Source organism: Panicum virgatum, chromosome 1N, assembly GCF_016808335.1.
Source record: "Panicum virgatum strain AP13 chromosome 1N, P.virgatum_v5, whole genome shotgun sequence".
NCBI classification, from domain to species: domain Eukaryota; kingdom Viridiplantae; phylum Streptophyta; class Magnoliopsida; order Poales; family Poaceae; genus Panicum; species Panicum virgatum.
The window spans coordinates 49,134,662-49,156,815 of NC_053145.1; the positions used below are offsets into that span (position 1 = coordinate 49,134,662).

At 46.4% G+C, this 22,154-nt stretch overlaps 5 protein-coding genes and 1 long non-coding RNA gene across 12 annotated transcripts; 4 read left to right on the forward strand and 2 right to left on the reverse strand.

Moving 5' to 3' along the window:
* Nucleotides 1-1,061: 1,061 nt before the first annotated feature.
* On the forward strand, nt 1,062-3,441 carry LOC120656339 (protein phosphatase inhibitor 2-like). 2 transcript variants are annotated; one of them, XM_039934401.1, is made up of 5 exons: nt 1,062-1,268; nt 1,521-1,614; nt 1,922-2,037; nt 2,147-2,308; nt 2,928-3,441. In XM_039934401.1, the coding sequence occupies exons 2-5, from the start codon at nt 1,586-1,588 to the stop codon at nt 3,050-3,052; spliced, it is 432 nt and encodes a 143-aa protein (XP_039790335.1). In that variant the 5' UTR covers nt 1,062-1,268; nt 1,521-1,585; the 3' UTR covers nt 3,053-3,441. The 2 variants fall into 2 exon arrangements, with proteins under 2 accessions (XP_039790335.1, XP_039790336.1); XM_039934402.1 differs by having other exon boundaries at nt 1,088-1,268; nt 1,538-1,614; nt 2,928-3,416.
* Nucleotides 3,442-5,551: 2,110 nt separating this feature from the next.
* On the forward strand, nt 5,552-6,223 carry LOC120656341. The gene is made up of 2 exons (XR_005667875.1): nt 5,552-5,874; nt 5,959-6,223. It is a non-coding gene; the product is annotated as an uncharacterized LOC120656341 (long non-coding RNA).
* A 4,466-nt stretch (nt 6,224-10,689) lies between these two features.
* On the forward strand, nt 10,690-13,313 carry LOC120656342 (transcription termination factor MTERF5, chloroplastic-like). The gene is made up of 4 exons (XM_039934403.1): nt 10,690-10,875; nt 11,397-11,446; nt 11,553-11,774; nt 11,855-13,313. The coding sequence occupies exons 1-4, from the start codon at nt 10,763-10,765 to the stop codon at nt 12,925-12,927; spliced, it is 1,458 nt and encodes a 485-aa protein (XP_039790337.1). The 5' UTR covers nt 10,690-10,762; the 3' UTR covers nt 12,928-13,313.
* A 645-nt stretch (nt 13,314-13,958) lies between these two features.
* On the reverse strand, nt 13,959-16,763 carry LOC120656343 (pre-mRNA-splicing factor ISY1 homolog). The gene is made up of 2 exons (XM_039934405.1): nt 15,663-16,763; nt 13,959-14,373 (listed from the first exon to the last, which is right to left on the reverse strand). Exon 1 carries the CDS (start codon nt 16,640-16,642, stop codon nt 15,716-15,718), a length of 927 nt encoding a protein of 308 aa, XP_039790339.1. The 5' UTR covers nt 16,643-16,763; the 3' UTR covers nt 13,959-14,373; nt 15,663-15,715.
* A 1,575-nt stretch (nt 16,764-18,338) lies between these two features.
* Nucleotides 18,339-20,145, reverse strand: LOC120656345. Of its 6 annotated transcripts, none has more exons than XM_039934411.1 (5): nt 19,716-20,140; nt 19,114-19,333; nt 18,977-19,033; nt 18,800-18,877; nt 18,339-18,726 (listed from the first exon to the last, which is right to left on the reverse strand). In XM_039934411.1, the coding sequence occupies exons 1-5, from the start codon at nt 19,717-19,719 to the stop codon at nt 18,600-18,602; spliced, it is 486 nt and encodes a 161-aa protein (XP_039790345.1). In that variant the 5' UTR covers nt 19,720-20,140; the 3' UTR covers nt 18,339-18,599. The 6 variants fall into 6 exon arrangements, with proteins under 6 accessions (XP_039790345.1, XP_039790342.1, XP_039790341.1 ...); XM_039934408.1 differs by having other exon boundaries at nt 18,800-18,874; nt 19,114-19,347; XM_039934407.1 differs by having other exon boundaries at nt 19,114-19,347.
* Nucleotides 20,146-20,352: 207 nt separating this feature from the next.
* Nucleotides 20,353-21,940, forward strand: LOC120656344 (RNA-binding protein P-like). Its single transcript, XM_039934406.1, has one exon. It carries the CDS (start codon nt 20,414-20,416, stop codon nt 21,662-21,664), a length of 1,251 nt encoding a protein of 416 aa, XP_039790340.1. The 5' UTR covers nt 20,353-20,413; the 3' UTR covers nt 21,665-21,940.
* The last annotated feature ends 214 nt before the right edge of the window (nt 21,941-22,154 follow it).

Consider the following 22,154-nt stretch of genomic DNA (forward strand, 5'->3'; position numbering starts at 1 on the left):
ATATCTCAATCAGTCCCCAACTCCAAGCCTGATTGCAACTTGCGATTTATGCAAAACTTAATATGCATTACGTATCTCCTGAATTCCTAGCTACACCATTACACAACTGTGTGCTACTCAGTGGCGGACCTAGAATTTAAAATTTGGGTGTACAAAACCTCTAATTTTTTTTGCATTTAACCATATTCTAAATAAAAGTTATTATGGCTAGTTTGATATATATACTATTTTCTAAGCTAAAAGTCATTACTTAAATATACATTATATCTCACTTTAGAAAAAAACTTTTCAAAATTAGATAATTAAGATTTCATATGTCTTATGTATGTATGTCTACTGCTTTATTTATAGCTTATGTTAGTTGTTATATAGCTAGCACATGAAATATTTATCAGTGTGATATTTTGCTCCACTATATGATTTTAATTGTTACAGGATATGTTTTCTAATACTAAGGTAAAGTAATAATACTCTCATGACAACATGGTTTGATGAGCGAGCCAACGCTTCTTTTGCTTGTCAAAATTGTTCGCTCGCCGATGTTATCACCGACTTTCTTGTGTGGTTACCTTGTGAAGGCCATCTTCGTGTTGGTGGCGCGCTCTACTTCATCCTTCTCATGTCATTTTCTTTCCTCTCTTACTAATCACCTGTATATAAAGAACATAAGGTGACATCGATTCCAAATAGGAGGAGACTACAATCTAGATGTTGACTACAAAATAATACTCTCTCTATTCTCTTTTCTATTTTGATAGTTCTATTTCACCTTAGTATAATGATAAAAAAGAAGAACTTTGCTTATTTCATTAATCATGATTCCTTATTTTTGATATTATCTTATACTTACACTAATATTTTTTTAAGAGAGTTACTCTACAAGAAAGTTGAATTACCATCCATACTATTTTCAAATTAGAATAGTTCAGTTTTGAAAATATGATTATCAAAATAAAATAGAGAAAATAAAGCTAAATATCCAGATTTATTTATTTATCAATTAAATCTATCTTTTAGACTAATCTTAGCATATAATTTTATTGTACTATTTCTAATATGGCGCCGACTAGTGTCATTGCTCGGCTCGAGTTCGGCTCATTGACAATATATTCATGTCCTCCTCTCTGTTTCTCTTCTCAAACCTTTCCCTTCTCTCGAAGACAAACTTTCTCCTGATCTCCTCCCTTGCTTGAGATCTTCCTTCCCTGGCGGCGACGACTGGGCCAACGGCCGCCCAGCCCTTTGCCGGCGACGAGCGCATCCTCCAGGTATTCCGCGCCCGCCCCTTCTCTTTCCTTGTGCTGTGCGAGACGGAGCACCTCAAACCCTAACAAAACTATCTGTATTCGGATCTGAATCCAGTTACAATATATTGAGCTACCTACTAACTTGGATTTCGTTTGCAAGAACAAGAATTATCGGGTGTACATGGGTACACCCATGTCCTATGCTGGGTCCGCCCCTGACTTATCATCCCATTTCCTGAGATATTAATTTGATTTCTGTTTGTTCACGTTTAGGTGGTAACCTATTGCAGATTCTCAGTCTGTTTTCTTGAATCTGTCGTGCGGTTTGTTAGTACACAATGAAAGCTAAAGAACCCAAGAAGACAAGGTTAGTGCAGTCCCAATTTATGTTCAATGTAAGGCCGCGTTTAGATCGCGAAAATTTTTGGGTTACGACACTGTAGCATGTTTCGTTTTTATTTGGTAATTAATGTCCAATCATGGATTAATTAACGTCGTTAGATTCATCTCGTGGTAATCAGTCAGACTGTGTAGTTAGTTATTTTTTTTAACTACATTTAATACTTCATGCATGTGTTGAAAAATTCGATGTGACGGAAAAGTTTGGAACTTTTTGGGAACTAAACGCGGCCTAAATGTTTGGCAAGCAAGATGCTATAATTGACGTGTTTCAGGTGCTGTGTCAAATGGGATGAAGAGAACTTGAATGGCATTGAGTCAAACAAACCAGAAAGAGAGAAGATCAACGAGCCCAAGACGCCTTACCACCCAATGATCGATGAAGACGAAGGTATGTAATCTGGGTTTTGCACGCTGAATCCACATTCCTCCTTTTCTGTAAATAAAGCCGTTGGAAATTCTCAGATGGCATGAATCTGATTATTCACTCTGATGGGCAGGGCCTGTTTCACCATTACAACTAAGTGAAGAGTCCGTGGATAAATCTGCTCATGCTGATGCCATCAAGACTGCTTTAGCTGAAGCTGTTTCCAGTGGAAAGATTTTCGACAGAAATAGTTGGGAATCATGTGACAATGAAGAAGCCATAAAACAAGGCAAAGGTTGTTAATCTGACATCTTTCTTCAACAAGATTCTATTATCCATTCTAATGCTAAAGTTGGATAACTAATTTCTCTTCATACCATATTCCACTGCTTATGCTAGCTCCAAATGTTCCATTGCCATGTTACAATTTATCTTCTACACTCCTTTATATTGCCATAAATCAAACGAAAGTGACATATTAAAGGAGGTAACATAAGTTGTTAAATCTCGTGTGACGATTTATTACCTGTGAATCAATTTTACCTACCTGTAAGCTGTAGTAGACTTCTTCGACTTATTTACATTATTGGATTCAAAAGATACTAGTACATAGAGATGCTTCCTATCATGATTTGCTTGCTATGTATGGTATATCAAACTCTTTTCAGGCTGCTCAGTTGTCTCTTCACTTCAGTTATGACTACTTCTAAACCACTGATTTTCAGCTATTAACTGCATGGTGAAAAGATGAAGCCAACTTGGTTTAATATGATATTTAGCCCTTTTTATCGGTAATCAACAGTGGTTCAGCTAAGATTGATTATCGTAACTGGAGAAAATTTCTCCCATGTATTTTTTCCTATCGATTATTTTGTGTTTGGAGCAAGGAAGAACTAATCCATGTCCCTTTGTAGCTTTTGAGGAGCAGCGGAAGGTTCACTACGATGAATATCATAAGATGAAGGAGCTGCTTCAGAAGGGAACCATGACTGATGATGCAGATGAAGATGAGAGTGTACCAGACAACAGGAAGGAGTGATGGTTCTGTCACGGTCCGAACTTTGATCAGAAAATCTTCTGCATCTGACAGTTGGAATCTTGGGAAAGTTTCTGGTTAGGGGTACTTTAGGACTATTAAATGTATTAGCTATACATAACTGTTTCTGTATTTCCTGCACAGAACTTGGTTGTTCGCTTCCTTACACTAGTTTGGAACTGTATGCCATGATTCAAGCATCTTTGCAGCTGAGACTTGTTTCTGTAGTCAGTCTCGCCGACCGCAAGCTGGAACATGGTAATTTTCGTACGAATTAGTGATGAATGGTCTGCTAGATGACCCTTTTTTTTTAGCTTGCAAATTGTAAATTTGAGTTTTCAAAAAATATACATTGCAGCTTTCGTAATGTTAAATAGATTGTTGGACTGTAATCAGTGTTAATCTGAACGGATTAAATGGTCACCTACCGTTTAGCTATTTATTTGGGTTAAACGGTTATTTTAATGGACTAAACGGTGATTAAACAGACACGGTAAGCTACCGTGTAGTGTGTACACGGGCTAAACGGCTGTGTACATGGACAGTGACTATAACAAGCTTGTTACAATTTGATTACAATTCTAAACAAATTTGTTCTAGTTTGCACTGCAAGCTGCAATCCACGATTAGATGAGCATGAGGTCCTTTTGTTGACCTGTGGCTCGTCGTCTTTTGGCGTGTAAACTTGGGCAGGTTATGGTTGGATTGCTGTTGTTGGCAGTGAAATGGTTCGTTCATCCACTTACCAGATTCTAAGACACAGTTGGGACGCCATTTGTACCGAACTACCGATTCATGTGGAAATCCTTGTTCCTAATATTCTACTAGAATCCATCGTCGATGATACTACCGGGGGGTTATTTAAATTTTTATTATCTTTCCGAATGACACTCCTATTGCCATTCTTAAAAATGGCTTCTACATTTTTGCCATCGTGAAACTGAGAATTTAATAGATTTGTCAATTTCGCGATGTGGCGTTCCACATCCTCATGCCAGCGTGTACTAGGATTGGAAAATGACCCTTCTACCCTCACCTTATGGTAAACGGCCGCCGCACCCCTTTCCCAGTTCTCCCCTTTCTTCTTTGTGCGGGCAACATCCTCGCCGCCGGCGACACGCTCGATGGGCAGGATTTTTACATCTTTACCATTATAACGGATGACACTAGTCCGTTTAACACTTTTAAAATGACTTTAACACTTTTAAAATGACGCCTACATATTTAACACTCTTGTCTCGCGACTCTTATATTTTTACCACATTTGCCTACGTGGCAGGCCACGCGGCGTAACACATTGGCGCACAGTCAGCAAGAGCATGCGAAATGTCCTTCCTACCCCCTCTTGCTCCTCTCTTCTCCCTCTCCGACAGCTGGGTCCCGCAGCTCCTCTCGCTGCAAGGTGGGCCCCGCTTGTCAGATTCGTCTTCCACCTCCGCGCCACCCTCCTCTCCCGCTGCTCCATCTCGACGCCGCTGCCCGCTCGCCCGCACCTCCCGCTGCTCCACTGGACGCCGCTGCCCGCCGGCTCGACGCCTGCAATGCCATCACCGCGCGCCTTGAGCGCCGCCGCCGCCTCCTCGCCCGCTTCGCGCTCCACCTGCTCTCGTCGTTGCCGGCCGACGAGCGCGAGAGCGCGCACGGCACTCGCGGACCGTGACGACCGCAGCTTGTCGTCCTCTCCGCCGCTCCCTTCCTTCCAGTTCGACCAGCCACGCTGCTGCCTCTCTGCCGCCGCACGCGTCCTTGTCCCTCCCGTGTCTCTGACGGCCGAACGGGACCGATCGATTGGTCCACCAATCTCTGTTCACGTGGGGCCACCGGTGCCATGGGCGGGCACTGGATCCCTACCAGCCATGGGATTGACGGGACACGGGCGCATGGGCACTGGCCCGGGCGGCGGCATGCGTAGCAGCATGCAGCTCCGTCCATGAATGGCGACGGCCGTGGCCGCCTCCGCGGCGGGCGATGCTGCGGCAACCCTCGCTCGCGCGGCTAGCAAGGCGCCGGAGCGGGCGCACGGGCTGGGGCGGCGGCCGCATGGGGAGTCGGCATTGGAGTAGGCGCACGGGCGGGGGCGGCGGCCTCGCGGGTGGCCGTAGCGGAGCGTGCGCGGGGCGTTGGGGCGGCGGCCACGCGGGCGGCCGACGGCAGACCGGCGGCGGAGCGTGCTCGCGGGTTGGGGCGGCGGCTGCGCGGGTAGCCCGCGCACGGGCCCTCCCTGCTTCGGTGCGCGGAGGTGGAAGATGAATCTGACAAATGAGACAGCGAGAAGAGCTGTGGGACCAGCTGTCGGAGAGAGAAGAGAGGAGCAGGCGAGGGATGGGGTGGGGTAGGAAGGACATTTCGTATATTCTTACTGATCGTACGCCAGCGTGTTATGTAGATAAATATGGTAAAAATATAAAAACTGCGAGTGTTAAAAAAACGGACGAGTGCCCTCGCTTATAACGATAAAGATGTAACCCCCCCCCCCCCCCCCCCCCTCGATGCGCCTGCCGCCCTGCCGTTCTGCCCTCCTCGCGACGCCCTGGCGGTGCGCTGTGGCCGGGCCGGCCATCCTCGACCGCCGTCCTCAGCCGTCGCCGTGGCCGGTGCTCGAGGACACCACAATGCCGCCGTGCGGCCGCCGCCAAGGGCCGCATGAATGTCCGCGGCCTACGGCGACGAAGCTTGCAGTTGCCTGAGGTGCTCCCCTTCACGCCTCTTAGTCATCTTCCACACGCTCAGACCGACAACCAAGCTCAATTTGGGTAGAGCATCACCTGATTTGGACTTTGGAGCCACTTTTGATCGATTGAATAAGCAAGTTGTTGGATTAGAAGGTGAGTTCCTATTCCTAGTAGCATGGCGAGCTCGCGAACTCAGTGCTTCGGAGCTTGCTTAGGACGTCGTGACTTCAATTCCAGGTGCGGCAAGCTCCACTCATGCAGCGGCGGCGCACGGCGAGGGTCCCTGCAGCCTCAATCGCAGCAGCGGCGGTGAGAACGGCTTGCGGGCGAAGCAGGGGATGGGATCTGGTGGCTGCTGGATGTAGGAGATGATGGGTGGGTCCCACGACCAGAGAGATAGAGCAGGAGCTCGGCGTGGGCCCGTTTGGTGTTTTCTAGAATTCTAGAAAATTAACACTGATCTCTAGTTACGGTGTTAAATTAAATCAGTTTACAAAATCAACCCAAAACCTCTGTGCTAGGAACTCTGAAGAATCTAATGAGTTTTTTGACCGCGTAATTAGAGGATGGTTACTGTAGCATTACTGTAGCCAATCATAGATTAATTACCGTCATTAGATTCGTCGCGAAAAGTTACACCCATCTCTAAAAATATTTTGCAAATAAATTTCATTTATTACTCCATGCATGCGAGATTTCTTTCTCGGGGATCGTGTTCTAGAGTTTCTATGGCCCTATTTAGTTTCCAAAAAATTTGCGCAGTACCCGTCACATCGAATCTTCAGACCCGTGCATGTGGCATTAAATGCAACTAAAAAATAACTAATTACACAGTCTAACTGATTAGCATAAGCTGAATTTTTAAGTCTAATTAGTCTATAATTAGATATTGTTTGTCAAGTAACAACGAAATGTGCTATAGTACCAAACTCAAATTTTTTCACCAACTAGCGGAGATGCACGTGCCACATGCACGTGTTTAAAAATAATTATATTTAAAAATACTGCATATTTAAAAAATAATATGAGACTCAAAATTGATATAACAAAGCAATGTTGGATTATATCGAATGACTACTAAAACAACTAAATTATCATTTTAATTAAAAACTTAGCAATCCACTCCATTCTAAATCTAGTCTAATTAAGGTTCTCATGTGAAGTTTCTTCAATTTTGATTCCTTGAAGTCTTAACATCTTATATACCCATACACATATTTTAATGGGAACATATTTTGTGAAAACTAAATTTTTATGAAAACTCGTGCAAACCATGACAAAAAAGTTATCTAAATTTTCGAAAAAAAATTCACATATAGATGATATGATGATACATAACTTTGTAAAATATCTTGTCCAAACTCAATTTCGTTTGTGAGATATTAAAATAACAAATTTCTAACAAATCATCTGGACAACTTGTTGGCTTGAAATTTGTTGTTTTTATATCTCACAAACGAATTCGAGTTTGGACAGAATATTTTACAAGGTCGTGTATCATCATATCATCTACATGTTTGATTTTTTTTGTGAATTTAGATGACTTTTTGCTGTGGTTTGCACGAATTTTCACGAAGACTGTGGTTTCCACCAGATACGTTCCCTATTTTAATATGGATTTATGGCCTTTGGCACCTTAGCGTGGTACTTCATGGAACTTCTTTAGCTCTTCAGCTCGAGTGACAACCACACATTTGATGCCATCACACAAAATAGGATCTGTACGTATGCCAACGAAAAATAAAAAGGTTGATGGCATAGCATATCTAATGCATAAATATATATTCACGCAGAGAAAGAGAGAGTAAATAATATTAATATTAACAATCAATATATCAATATTAATATAATAATGATGAATAAATAAATTGATAACAAATACCATTAAATTTCCTTCTGGTGCTGATTCCCACAATTCCTCTTGTGCACCTTAAAGAGATTGAATTGTGCTGGGATGCAGCCAAACATCCTACTCTATATACGTTTGGTATGAAAAATTAAATACTACAAATTATTGTTCTACAAAATTGACATCTACGAATCATACTCACCCATATCAGCCTGGACGAAAAGTATGTAAATTGTGCTATAAACCCCTACATGGGGGGCAAACCCTTCCCATAAATCTCTCGGCCTTATTTTATGGTGAACTCGAAGAAGGGAAGTATGTAGATAGTGCTATAAGATAGTTATAAAACAAAATAAGAAACAGAAAAATGGAATAAGGAAAGTATGATTGTTTTATGCTTTCATACTTCTTTGTTTCCCTTTGCCGCTTAGCTTCCCTTTGATGAGTGGAATCATCTACAATTGTAAAGGAATCCTGAATAGATCATTTGTTTATTCATCACAAACGTGAAGCTGAAAGTTTATAATTACATTTATTAATAAAAAAAATAAGAAATCGAAAAAATACCATGGCCCAACATGTTTGTGATATCTCCAAATGGCCAACAGCCATCCATTTGCTATGAAAAATATTCAACTGATCAAAGCATACCGTTTGCGTTGAGCCATGATAACAAAATCTACATGGATCACGAATCTCTACTAACACAGGCCTCTAAAATACATGATTCTCTATAAGCAGCATACATGAGAATAAATTAAATCTTACCTCTAGCTTGCCAAAGAGCTCGATCTATCGTCAGGGGCAATGGTGGCGAGCAACAACCTTTAACAGCAGATCGACGAGCGCCAGTGGACGGGGGTGTGGGTGGCTAGAACTGCAACGAACGACGGTTGACAGGTTGATCTGGATGTCGGTGGCAGCGTAGACGTTCCTTCAAAACATACAGCATGTGAAGGTGCGACGGGGAATGCCGGCGGCGAAGACCATATAGAAGTTTACCTCTAGCAGCATCAAAACGATGCTGGACGAGGACGATGGTGGCCAGCTAATCGGCAGGTGCTGGTGGGAAGCACAACGATGGCGCCGGTGGTCAGGGAAACTCACGGCCAGCAGATCGACGGGTGCTGATGGGAAGCAGATCGACGGGCGCCGTAGACAGGTGTGCCGGAGGCTTGGGGCGTCGGTGGCCAGGGCCGCCGTTGCCAGAACATCGATGTGTGCCGATTGACCGACACGGACGCCGATGGTGGCAGGGAGACTTACATGTGCTGATTGACACCTTCCAAACAAAACACACATCCTGTGCGCCATGCATAAAGAAATAAATCATGCGTGTGCGTCTGCATAAGGGAAGAAAGCCAATCAGGCCCCGTCATTAGTGCCATGCGTGTCATGAGTGCCAAATCAGGTCCCGTCATTAGCGCCGTGCGTGTTCTGGGCCGGCGTGCATATATTTGGAAAGGAAAAGTCCTATTTTCAACCCTTAACTATCACGATCGTCCGATTTTCAACCCTTAACTCCAAAATCAGACATCTTGCACCCTCCAACTATCGAAACCGTGCAAAATACACCCCTAAACCAAATCCACCCCGGTTTTCAGCCACGTCACCCGTCCACGTGGCGCAATGGCCACGTCAGCTACCCTTTCCTCTCTCTTTCTCTCACAGACAGGTGGGCCACCACCTCTCCTCTCTCTTCTGTCTTTCTCCTCGCACCCCCTGCTCTCCCGGCGCACGCCCTCGCCGGCGCCGCTCCTCGCACCCCCTCTCGCCGGCGCCAGGCGCCGTCCTCACTCTCCTCTCCTCCCTGCGGGGCCATGGCGGGCCCTCACTCTCCTCTCCTCCCCGCGTAGGCGGCGGAGCTAGCTTGCGTGCCGGCCGCGGGCCGCGGCGGAGCTGGCTCGCCGGCCCGCGTGCCGGCGGCGGCCAGGCGCAGCGCCAGGCGTGGCGGAGCTGGCTCGCCGGTCCGCGCGCGGGAGACGACCGGGCGCGGCAGCCAGATCCGGCCCGCCGCCGCCGCCTCCTTGCCATGCGGAGGGGCGCGCAGAGCTCCGCCATGGCGAGGCGGAGACGCGCAGCGGCGGCCATGGCGGGGGCGGAGGCACGCAGCGGAGGACCATGGCGGGCCCGACGGCGGCAGTCCCATGGGGGCCTCGGCGGGCCGCAAGCTCGAGCTCAGCTCCGGTGCGGCGGCTCGCACCTCCATCCTCCCTCCCCTCTCGCGGCTCGCGCGCGCCGGGCGCGGCGGCGGGCTCGAGCTCGCGGAGGCCATGGCGCGCCCCCTCCTCTTCCCTCCTCCCTCCCTCTCCCTCTCCCCCCTCCTCGCGAACGGTGGTTGCGATGGCGGAGGAGGAAGACAGAGCAGGTGACGGCAGCGAGCAGTGAGACGAGAGGTGGTGGCCCACCTGTCTGTGAGAGAAAGAGAGAGGAGAGGGTAGCTGACGTGGCCATTGGCGCCACGTGGACGGGTGACGTGGCTGAAAACCGGGGTGGATTTGGTTTAGGGGTGTATTTTGCACGGTTTCGATAGTTGGAGGGTGCAAGATGTCTGGTTTTGGAGTTCAGGGTTGAAAATCGGACGATCGTGATAGTTAAGGGTTGAAAATAGGACTTTTCCCTATTTGGAAGGTACTTGTGGGTTACGGGGTGTGGGTATGTAAAATTTTTGGTGAAAAAAAAACAAGTTTTTTGGGTGGAAATATTTTCTATCTATCGAAAAATGGAACTCCACCTCTTTTCATCAAACATTTTGGCCTGACAAGTGGGACCTACTTGAGGGGTATGGTGAGTCTAATTTTGGTGAGAAAATTTTTTAATTGTTTCAACTTTTATAGTATAGACTAGATTTTCAATTGTTTCAACTTTTATAGTATAGACTAAACACACCCTAAGGAACCAAACAAGACCAAGACAGGACAGCATAGACATTTCATGCAGCCAATCCACGCTGGCATGGAGAGGTGGCTTGCCACGTAGACTAAATTGATAAATATGTAGACTCTAATTAAGAGAAGTGGCAAATATGTAGAAGTCATTTTTAGAATGACAATCGAAGAGTGTGTGATTCGGGAAGATCACAAAAATTTAAATAACCTTACTGGGGCGGAAAACAACATTATCCTCATCCAAACCTTCGCTTCTCTCCCGCGGCTGTGGTGTTTTATCGTCCCCCTGGCTCCATTCCGGGCGATGGCCTGCTTGGAAGCGCCCTCTCCCCTCGACCTCCGCACGGCCACGGGCCAACTCCGCGGCCGAAAGCTGCAGCCATGGCGGCTCAGCCTGCCGAGCTCCTCCTCGTGCAAGTAAGCTCCTCACATCGTTTTCAAGCTTGTTTTGCGCCAGCGTGCGAGGCGCGGCCGCGAGGGTGTGGGCGTGCGGCAGCTGCCTGGGGCTTGCCCCAGGATAGCACAGGTTCCCGGTGGCGGATGCCCCTGGCCGGCTGGCCGGCGTTCAGCAGTGAGCATCTCCTTTACCATGTGTGCTACTCTAAGTTTCAGTTTTGGAGACTGGATAGTTTGGAGCTGAATTTCCGCACCTTTTCCCACTCTTGAAACCAAACAGGCTTGGAGGTGTCAAATTTCTGGTTGTGATTCAAAAAGCACTCATCTTAGGATACAATGTGAATATTCAGTTTTCCACCGTATAAAAACTGTATTTGTATAGTTGTATTAGAATTTAGATGTGTATAAATTGTGTGTGCCTCCATGATTTCAGCCCTTGGTCGGATCCTAAATATAAACATCTCAATGATTTCGTAAACTTTATGTCATGCTCCACTGCGCGTTGGCTCCACTTTACTGATTTCTGCATTCTGTTCATTCAGGGCTTGTACTCTAGTGTCCCGACAGCTTCCAATTTGCAATGCGCAGTCATGTAAGATTGCCTGTTCACCCTTTAATGATTTTTCCTACATATAAGTATGTGGTTAACACAATTTAACCTTGTAGCATACACAATTACTCTGCGAATTGCGATGCAGATGCTGATGAACTATGGGTAGCTGCTCCTCAGAGCCGTGCATCGGTTCGGTCAAGGTTACTTGCTGCAGAAAGAGAGGAGGCAAAAGCGGTATTGTCATTATTCTTGAGACAGAAAGGTTTGAGAAGTACACTAGCTGCACGGATCGTCAACAAATCAGATGGTTTTATTGAGCACCTGGTGTCAAAGCTCCAGGTTGCTTACAGATCTCGATATGCTGAAGGTTGCGATTTTTTATTACGCTGTTCTGTATTCATGTGTCTTCTTACTGATACTGAACTTGACACCATATTTATTTTTCAGGAAGAGAGCTGAGCACACCTGAGATCAGAGATGCTCTCCTTCCATATCTTGAAGCTCTTTCCATAGAACATGGTGATAGATTGGTTGAGGTGGTGGAGAATTTCGCTGATCCTTTTTCTGTGGAAAGGGAAGCCTTGTCTTCTTCAATGGTACTTACACCCACGAGCTCAAATAAACAGAAGGCAGTTGCTCGAATAAGCACACCAACCTCAGGGGGAGCCCTCCCTGAGCTAGTGGTCTACCTACTAGACCTTGGTATGGATCATGAGGAGATCAAGAATATTGTGCGCAAGTTCCCAGCATTTGCATATTACAATGTGGATCGCAAGATAAAACCCCTTGTGGAGCTATTGCTTGACCTTGGTGTGCCGAGGTCCAGCATACCAGGAATCATAAGGAAGAGGCCTCAACTCTGTGGGATCAGCATGTCAGACAATCTTAAACCGATGATGGCTTATTTGGAAAACATCGGTGTCAACAGAGCTCAGTGGAGCAAGGTGCTTACCCGGTTCCCTGCATTTCTCACGTATAGCAGGAACAAGGTGGAGACAACTGTGAGCTTCCTTACTGAGCTAGGAGTTTCCAAGAAAAACATTGGCAAGATCCTGACACGATGCCCTCATATCATGAGCTACAGCGTGGACGACAATCTCAGGCCAACTGCTGAGTACTTCCGGTCTATTGGTGCAGATGCTGCATCTCTTATTCAGAAGAGTCCGCAGGCTTTTGGTCTGAATGTCGAGGCGAAGCTGAAGCCAATCACAGAATTCTTCCTGGCGAGGGAGTTTAGCATAGAGGAAATTGGCATTATGGTGAACAGATTTGGAATTATTCATACGTTAAGCTTAGAAGAAAACTTACTCCCGAAATATGAGTTCTTCCTGACGATGGAGTACCCGAGGAGTGAGCTCGTGAAATTTCCACAGTACTTTGGATACAGCTTGGAGCAACGGATAAAACCACGGTATGCTCAGATGACTGCTTCTGGGGTTAGGTTGATTTTGAACCAGATGCTGTCAGTTTCTGATGCCAGGTTTGAGGAAATTCTAGAAAAGAAGAGGACCAGAGTTTGAAAAGACGATGATAATTACAGATAGTTACAATTTTGCATTGCATTTGATAACAATCATCACCACAGCATATTTTATGGGATTGATGTGGCGTTAATTTTTCAGAGCAAGTACCTTTGTGTTGGGCTAGATGGGTACACAAAATTTGAAAGCAGACAATTTCAGGGGCGAAGCTAGAGTTGAATCGAGGGGGGTGCCCTGTCCATGGTTCTGCTGCTAGCTCTCTAATTTATAAGGTGAAAATTTGATGATTAACATTGAGTTTTTATTTCGGCGTGGGTGCCCAGGCACCCCCCGGAGACTACCTAGCTCCGCCCCTGGACAATTTGATGTATAACTTAGCCTGTAGGGTTTTTTTTTTGAGAAAGACACTAGAAAGGTGTCTCATATCTGATTCATATCAAGAAAAAACAATTGGTAGTATAAAAGAACAATTTAACACAAGACAATATAAAGAAAATAAAAAAATACATCGAAGAGTTCTCTAGTTATTTTCTTCATCCGATTGTTCGTCGTCCACCGAAACTTGAAAAATACACTGACATCATCGCCAAACAAGGCTTTGAAGACTGCAATTTTATGTGACTTTGAAGACTGCAAAAACCACTGGCTGTTTACAACGAGATCTAGCAACCGCTTCTTGTAGGGTCATTTAGGTATCTGGTTAACTTTTGTCATTTGGGTACCTGGTTAACTTTTGCAAAGGAGTCAACTTTGACAAATATCCCTCAGAAAATGCCATTTGTGGCTGTTATGATTCGAATCGATCAGAGATTCAGAGTATTTGATGCTCAGTTATGCAATTAGTAGCATCTGGGAATCCCCCTGTTCGCCGGTAAAAAGCCTGCTGATTCTACAAGTTTGTTCAGGAGTTTTTTTACTAATGGCCCGCTTGCTTCAACAGTAGCTCCCAAAATACAATTGCACGAGCACTCGAGCAGTACTGCCATACAATTGGGGCAATGGGCTATGTGCGCCGATAGACTGATATACGAGATGAGACCGAAATAATACTTAAACGTCTGTTTTTCTTGTTTCACGGAAATTTCCTACGATGTAGGTTCCAGAGAGTGCATCTGCATACGATGTAAACAGTGTGAAAACACCTGGCGAGCTAAATCAAAGATAGCTTCAGATCCTCTTGTATCACTGAAATTCTGAGGGTCTGTAGCCAATGGCTAAGTGCATGATAACAGTTACAGTGCATGTGCTAATATACACAGCGCATGCCGCTGGTTTAGCCTTCATGAACCTGCCACCAGGCACCAGTCATCAATCAGGATGATTAAACACACCGATGCAATTCAGGCAAACCCCTTTTCTTTAACATCAGACTTCTAGGTTTGCGTCGATGCCAGCCACTGAAAGATCATTCCTTTGTGGGCTTCAGCGCTCACTGCCCAGCTTGAAACCATGAAGAATCCACCACCAAGGCGGCAATTGGACAACCTGGTTAAATGGACCAGGTTTGAGACCGTGAGACAGTAACTCTTCATACTTGAATACACAAATGAAGGCGGTAAGATCAAGCAGTTTCACTGATGCATCATAAAGAAAGGAGCACAATAGGACATACAAGCAAGATGTCACTCAATACCACACACCATGGAAAAGTGTTTCAGTACAACATAGTAAAAACAAATCAGAACACAATATCACATACCACAAATGATACAATGGATCAGGACGGATACACACGTCGCAGGAAATTGTTCAAATTTCCTTGTAGAAAGTCTTACACTATTTCACAAATCTGATTTACTTGAGCAAACACAATCTATTTCACAAATCAGAGCACAAGGAAGATACATTGATTTTATTAAGAAAGAAGGATACTAAAAGAAAAGAAAAGAAAGAAGGATACTTGCACAAGAATCTGCTTGTAAGGCAGTTCACCCAAGCAGCTGTGTTTAATTTCTGCTTGAATGGTGATTTTCTATTTCAACAGTCAGCACAAAAAATATAGTTGAATTTCAACATGGACTTTTTACATGACAGGCAAATGCTTTCGCAATGCTTATGGAACTAATTGGAATAAAAAAGTTAAAAGAAGTAAATAACATGAAAAATTCCACTTCTTACTTGCTTATTTGGTTTAAGGTATATGTTTACTACAGCAAAAAAAAATTCAGCTCATGCATGACTTGTGCTAAAGCAAGAGCTTGTTGGAGCCCTGAAACCAAATTTAACCAGGTCTCAGAAAGTTAGCTGAACACAACTAATTAGTGCCAGCAAAGATTAAGCCACACAAACAGCAATGCCAGAACAATGTCAATTTTCTAGTTCTACACAAGCAGTAAAGGTTGAGAGCTTTAGAAATCTATAGTGCAATACCGAACACAGCTTTAAACATCCAAAAACACATTATGGCATCTATACTGCAATACAGAACACCTACATATTACCGGTATAGGATATGGGTTTGACAAAACATGATCGTGATGTATAGGAAGTAGTGGATTATCAAAGCATCGGGTATGGGTACAGCTGGGTTAGTGAATATTGGTGATACATAGGTGAACATGGCTTTTAACATTCAGAAACACAATATACTAGTACAATGCAAACAATGGATTAAAAATATAAAAAGAGGCACTCGTCATCAAATGAGTTCTTTGCAGCAAGACTACACCAACAGTAATGGCGCAAATAATTCAGACAGCAGCAAAAAAATAAGAACACTCATCTTAGCTCTAAAGCATATTGAACATACAGTACTTAAAGTCAAGATCACTAACATAAGTTAAAAGTTTTCATTGGAGGCATGTAAATCAAGAACAGGCCGTCTCTTCTATCGTCGCACATTGAGCATCTCCTTGGCCTCCTCCTGCTCAACGAGCAGGGTATCGCTTGCATACTTGCTAAGCAGCTCCTTCTTCTTCCTCTCTAAGACCATACGCTCAATCTCCTTCTCATCAGGTAGCGGCACATGTGCAACAAATTCCCTCCCAGCATCCTCCCTTTCCCACTTCTCTTCCTCACGCTTCCTCTCTTCATCGACCTCTTCCTCCACCCCCTCAAACAGCACCTCCCTAGCAGCATCCCCACTGCGCCCACCGGCAGCAGCCACCTCGCCGCTCACCACCCCCTTCATGGCCTCCCGCCGCACCCGCTCCACGCGGTGCCACTCTGTAACAACCTCCTCCCGCATGCGCTTCTCTGCAGGGGCCTCAAGGCGCTCCAGCACGCCGTCCTCGTCATCATAGTACCCGTAGTACCCGGCGTTGATGCGCTTGTGGATCTCGTAGCGGGTGCGCCGCTTCCGCGTCTCGGGCGGCTTGTCAAAGAGCTCCCGCACGCCGGGGAGCTTCCTGGCGGCGCCGAAGTAGCGGTACCCCGGCCCACGGCCGGAGGGGTTGGGGACGGCGACGATGTTGCCGTCGAGGTCGGTCATGAGCGGCGCGTTGGAGCTGCGGGAGTAGTCTCGGCCGCCGAGCTCGACGATGCGCCGCTCCCAGTGGCCGCGCTCGCGGAGGAGCTTGTTGATCTCGTCGTTGAGGTCGCGGAGGCGGTGCTCGCCGAGGCCCTCGTTCTGGATCTCGGCGACCTTGGCGCCGATCTCGCGGAGGATCTCGGAGCGCCAGCGCTCGGCGTCGGCGAGGTCGCGGCACTCGGAGGCGAGGTAGGGCCGGCGCTCGCGGGGCTTGCGCTTCTCCTCCTGCTTCATCGTGATGAAGCGGTTCAGCATCGACTGCGCCTTCTCCTCGTTGCGAGCCATGGCGGCCGGTGGGGCGGAGACGGCGGCCGGCGGCGGCGGAGAGGTTCTCGAGCAGGGCGAGGGTTTGGGGGGAGCGGCGGGCGGGTTCGATTGGGATTTGGGGGATTGGGCTCGACGGGGCAGAGATCCTGTTCTACGGAGCGGCCTGGGTGAAGCATCCAGCCTCCCTAGTCGGTTAGGCGGCGTCCGATGGGCATCCAACGGTCCAGGTCGATGGAGATACAAAGGACTGCAAAATACCAAGTTACCAACTTCTTCGTTCGAAGGCAACATTGCGCTGACAAACTTGAGCAATCATGAAGCAACATTGATCTAAGAAATTTGAACACTACTCACCTGAATCATATCAAGCTTTCTTAAAGGAATCCATACGGTATTTGATTGAGCCGATGTGGTGGCCAGACAAAGAGTTTGCGACAAAATTCCTCAAAAAAAATCACAAAAGTGCTTCTAAAATAATTTTGAAGTAATTTTCTAAAATGAAGTAAGATGCTCAAAAGTGAAAAATGCAGGTTCTTCATATTCACTTTCCGCTAAAGGATCATTTTCAAACACATATTTATTTATCTAAGAGAAATTACTTTTTATAGTGAATTATAAGTAGGAGGATCTTCACAAAATAGATCCTAAACCTTCTGCATAGAGGACTGCCTCTCATGGCATTCATTATCTTAGAAGCTGAACGAGAAGCATTATATGTCTTGTTGGTGTCGACCGTCGAGTACTCGAGTTTGTCTTGTTGGTGTCGAGTTTGCCAAGATTAAAGGGATAGGGATTAAATTGGTCATGAATCAGCTCGGTGAGCCCATGTGACGAAAAGGGGTATCCTACCATTACAAAATTTCTACACCTTCCGTCTATATTTTATAAAGATTTCAAGTTTTTTAGTCAATTTACATAGGGAGGGAAAAGGATGCCATACCTCTCAACTACAATTAGATCACAATGATTCAGTTTTCGTTTAAAAAACAATGATTCAATTAAATCTTGCCTATTTTTAGATAATGATGCCACATATGATAATTTAAATAATGTCTATTTTGGTGAACGAGAATGGTTCAATGTGCCAATGAAGGGCTTATAAAATGTATTTACATTTCGTAATCATGTGAATTTTCTCTGGATTAGAAATTGATGAATATCAGCAATAATTAGCAAACTCTGATTTTTTTGCTAAAACCATTTCATTGACTTACGAGTAAGCGTCATCCCAGTACCTCGACGTGACATTAGGTTAGTCTCACTAGGAGTTTTATAGGCATAGTTACCTGACAGAGAATTAGGTAATCGTGTCAGATGAGTTTTATGGTGATGAAATTCTTCTCACATCTGATAAAACATCATCCTTCTATCTCCTTATCATGTTAACAAAATTGATGATACTTAATATCATAAAACTCTACATAAAACTTCCATTGAGACTGACATTACAAACTGAATAATCATGAGATTTCAGGCACGCAAACATTACAAAAGGCGTGTTATGGCGCTGTACTGCAATCTAAAAAAAACATTTCCGGTTTGCCCGAACATTTCAGGGGCCAAACCAAAATCTTCTGCGCAATAGAAACGGAAGTGAGCTTCAAAAAGAAAAGAAAAGGGTAAATTGGCTGGAGGACACCATTCAAACGTGGTCTTTGCCGGTAGCCACTAAAAAAAGATCCCTTTGCCAGAAAACACTCTACAACCATGGTAATTTGCCACAGGACATTATAACTCATATAATATCATTTCTAGCCCAAAGAGGTCATAAACACAATTTCTGGACAGACTTACCCTTACCCCTTCAAACACACCATATTTCACCAAACAGGTCACTAAACTTACATGTTTTAGCCACATATGGCATATTTTAACAGCAGAATAGAACAGGTCACAAAATAACCTTCTCCAGCCACGCTTGACCATCAAGTACTCTACCATTACATAGTCATAACTGAATAGCACACTACAAAGATTAATTCATCTTAGACCTAACTACCTTCAACTTCTTTACCCTTCCCTTCGGCGTGCCAGCAACTGGAGAAAGAGCAAGACATGCAACAGGTTCTATATATCCTTCAAGTTCCAACACCCTCTTACGACTGTAAATAGTAATAAAAATATGTCAATTGCATATAGATAGCAAGTAAGGCATAAAAATTGGAGGAACTGTACCTTCTTGTCACAGGGCTAGGAGTTTGCACATAACTGATAGCTCTAGTTGGTGTAAATGGTTCTACTTCCAGCAATCTCCTTGTCATATCGCATGGAGGAGATATAAGGAATTGACATGACGTACAAACTGGAAGGAATAAATTGTTTCACCCCAAAATGTATCCATTATACTTGTACCTTCTTGTCATAGGGCTGGTTGTTTGCATAGAAGTGATTGGTCTAGGTGGTGTAGCACTGTAAGTTTTTTAGAGTGCAAGTCAGTGGTAAGATAGGAGCAAGTTATGAAATATTCAAAATCTGAGTTGAAAGCTTACAATTGGGGGTGCAAGTCAGTTGTAAGTGACTTTTTTCTTGACTCTCTTTCTCTTTGGCTTTGGAGGAGCAAGTGGTGGTGCGTCAGAATCATAAACATATTCATTGCAAGTTTTCTCCATATGTCCAAGCTGTTTGCACCTTTTACATCTCGTCGTTCTCTTTCCATTTCCACCTTCTGCAGCTGATTTGTACCTTCTCTCCCTTGGTCTACCCGCTGCTCTGAATGGGAGGCTCTAAATTTCAGTTGCATCAAGAAGTTTCTGGTCAGAAGTAATCTCTTCATAAACACGACTCATTTTGTTCCAAAAGGTGACACACAACTTGTGTTTATGGCCAAGTTTAATTTCAGCACCAATGTCAAGTAGCAAATCGTTCCAATTTGTGCTATCTCTGTCGAAATTTTTTGGAATGTTACATGCATTACAATACCCGCGACTCCCATCATCATTAAACTTCACATAAGCACCTACACGCATAGCAAGTCTGTAGGACGAATTGACATCCATCCTACAGAACAATGGCACAAATCGGAGCAGTTTATTTACCAAATTGAAACCCATAGTTAGCATTAACTCTAGGGGACAAATGACAGAGCACTTACCCATTAGGAATCCAAGAAAGATCGGCTTGATCCTGCGGGAAAATGTCACTGAGGAATCGAGGGGTCTCCATCTTCTATCAATTATGTCTGAAATCGCCGGATCACGCGTGCCGCGAGGGGCCTCCACGGGCCCAGGCTCGCCCGCCGCGAGGGGCCTCCAGCCCTCCACACGCCTCAGTCGCGCGCGCGCCGCGAGGGGCCTCCACGCGCCCAGTCGCGCGCGCAGCGAGGCCCCCCACGCCCACACGCAGGCCGCCCCGACGCCCCCGCGCAGTGCTGGCCGGCGGCGCTAGCAGACCCTGCAGGAGGCACTCGCAGGAGGCTCTGCAGCGGCGGGCAGCCAACAGGAGGGGCGGTCGCCGGAGCAAGCCGCTGGGAGGAGAGGAGCGGCCACTGGAGTGGAAGCGTGAGGCAGATGGATGGCGCTGGGATGGGGATCGGGATAGGTGTGCAGCAGCAGGGGTAATTTAGACATTTCGCGTTCATTCACAGTTAATCTGAATAAACAATGACCTTCAGTGTCTTGTGGCAAATAAATTGATTGAATGGTGTCTCCAAGCAAAGAGAAATTTTTTTAGTGGTTCAGAGCAAATGCCACATTTGAAGGATGTCCCCCGGCCAATTTTCCCAAAAGAAAAGAAACGGAAGTGAGCTTCAAAAAAAAAAAAAAAACCCCACCTCCCAAATTGAAATCCCTCATGGGTCGGAAGCGGAAGCGGAAGCGGCCCCGCGAGGTCGAGCCGGCGGCGGAGCGTGTCCATCGGGAGACCGCCGGCGGAGAAGTCGACTGCGAGGACTTCGTGGCAACGAACCCACCAATGGCGGAACCATCGGCGGCCGGCGAGCGAGAGGAGGCGTCGGAGGCGGCGGAGGAAGATATTGGTGAGCTACTGGAGCCGTTCACCAGGGACGAGCTCCTGGACCTCCTCACCGACGCCTGCCTCCGCGACCCCGCCCTGCTCTCCCGCCTCGCGGCCTCCGCCGCCTCCGACGCCGCGCACCGCCGCCTCTTCGCGCACGGCCTCGGCCCGGGCGCTACCTCCGCCGCGCTGGCCGCTGCGTTCGCCCCCTTCGGCGATGTCGACGAGTGCCACGCCGTCGCCGACCGCGCCACGGGCCGTTGCCGAGGCTACGGCCTCGTCACCTTCCGCCGCCGCTCCGCCGCGCGCCGCGCTCTCGCCGACTCTTCCAAGCGCGTGGACGGCCGGCCCGTCGCCTGCCAGCTCGCCGCCCTCGGCCCGGTTGCACAGTCCTCCTGCTCCGACCGCAAGCTCTTCGTCGACAACGTGCCCGAGCGCGCCGCGCACGACGACCTGAGGGGGTTCTTCTCCAAGTTCGGCGAGATCGAGGAGGGGCCCCTCGGCGCCGACCGGAATACCGGGCTGTTTCGAGGCTACGCCATCTTCTTCTACAAGACGCCCGAGGGGCTCAGGAAGGCCCTCGAGGAGCCCAACAAGGTGTTCGACGGGTGCGAGCTCCAGTGCCGGCGCGCATACAAGGTGACCAATAGGAAGCATGCTGCCGCCGCACCCGTGGACACAGGTGTCCAGAGCAATGGTGGCGCCGCTATTGCCGCGGTCTTGCCCTCTGTCCAGGCCAAGGACCTTGCATTGACATCCAAGCAGTCGGTGCTTTCATCGAATCAGCTGGTTGGTCTGACGGCCGAGGGAAGCAGTTCAGCCCCGGCCACCGTTCGTCAGAATGTGCCTGCAGGTGGCGCTGGTATCCTTGGTGCAGCTCCTGTGGCCCCTTCGCTGATTCATGGCACATCAAGCACACCACCAAGTCATTGTGGCGCTGCAACTGGGCATGTTGGGTTGGGTGACACTGCTAGAGCTGGTACTTCAACCATTGAGCCTATAATTGGGGCAAAAAATTCCTTGGGTGCTTCACATCCTGGCCGATTGTCGGCTAGGCCTGGCTTGATACAGCATTACCTGGGAAGATAGGTGAAAGTATCATGACATTTTGCTAGACAAGAACTCGAATAGAACCTAAGCAGGGACTTGATGCTACTTTCACACTGAAGCAAGGAACTGCAACCTTAGTTGCTTCAGTGCATCTCATTCCCATGGTTTCAGTCGCCCTGCTTAACGATTATAATATCTTACTACTAGGAAATGTGATTTTGTAGATAGTTTGTAGAACAGACTGATAATCTATAAGGCTGTCAGTGAATGCGTCATTCCTAGAAACAAGTGAGAGCATTATTGGACCTGTTTATCTATCTGAATCTTGCGGTTCAGAATTAGTTTGGTTCTTTTTACCTGAGAACTTATTCTAAATTGAGAAAAAGTGGTGATTTGCGGTGCTGTATGCTTTGAGAGCTAAATATTCTGCAACATGTAACTGGAGGCTTCCTGGATAGCAGCCTTGAGAAGATTCAAACAAGACTTCTTCTTGCTCCACAGAGCTATGAAGTTACAGACTTACAGGTAC

What these genes read in the sequence shown, in the direction of transcription:
- LOC120656339 (XM_039934401.1), top strand. Translation starts at nt 1,586, where the DNA reads ATGAAAGCTAAAGAACCCAAGAAGACAAG. An exon ending in AAAGAACCCAAGAAGACAAG is followed by an intron (nt 1,615 to 1,921) that starts GTTAGTGCAGTC and finishes GACGTGTTTCAG; the next exon opens with GTGCTGTGTCAAATGGGATG. An exon ending in AGCCATAAAACAAGGCAAAG is followed by an intron (nt 2,309 to 2,927) that starts GTTGTTAATCTG and finishes GTCCCTTTGTAG; the next exon opens with CTTTTGAGGAGCAGCGGAAG.
- LOC120656342 (XM_039934403.1), top strand. Translation starts at nt 10,763, where the DNA reads ATGGCCTGCTTGGAAGCGCCCTCTCCCCTCGACCTCCGCACGGCCACG. An exon ending in AATTTGCAATGCGCAGTCAT is followed by an intron (nt 11,447 to 11,552) that starts GTAAGATTGCCT and finishes ATTGCGATGCAG; the next exon opens with ATGCTGATGAACTATGGGTA. An exon ending in CAGATCTCGATATGCTGAAG is followed by an intron (nt 11,775 to 11,854) that starts GTTGCGATTTTT and finishes TTTATTTTTCAG; the next exon opens with GAAGAGAGCTGAGCACACCT.
- LOC120656343 (XM_039934405.1), bottom strand. Translation starts at nt 16,642, where the DNA reads ATGGCTCGCAACGAGGAGAAGGCGCAGTCGATGCTGAACCGCTTCATC.
- LOC120656345 (XM_039934407.1), bottom strand. Translation starts at nt 19,786, where the DNA reads ATGGAGACCCCTCGATTCCTCAGTGACATTTTCCCGCAGGATCAAGCC. An exon ending in ACTGACTTGCACCCCCAATT is followed by an intron (nt 19,034 to 19,113) that starts GTAAGCTTTCAA and finishes AAAAACTTACAG; the next exon opens with TGCTACACCACCTAGACCAA. An exon ending in CCTAGCCCTGTGACAAGAAG is followed by an intron (nt 18,727 to 18,799) that starts GTACAGTTCCTC and finishes TACTATTTACAG; the next exon opens with TCGTAAGAGGGTGTTGGAAC.
- LOC120656344 (XM_039934406.1), top strand. Translation starts at nt 20,414, where the DNA reads ATGGGTCGGAAGCGGAAGCGGAAGCGGCCCCGCGAGGTCGAGCCGGCG.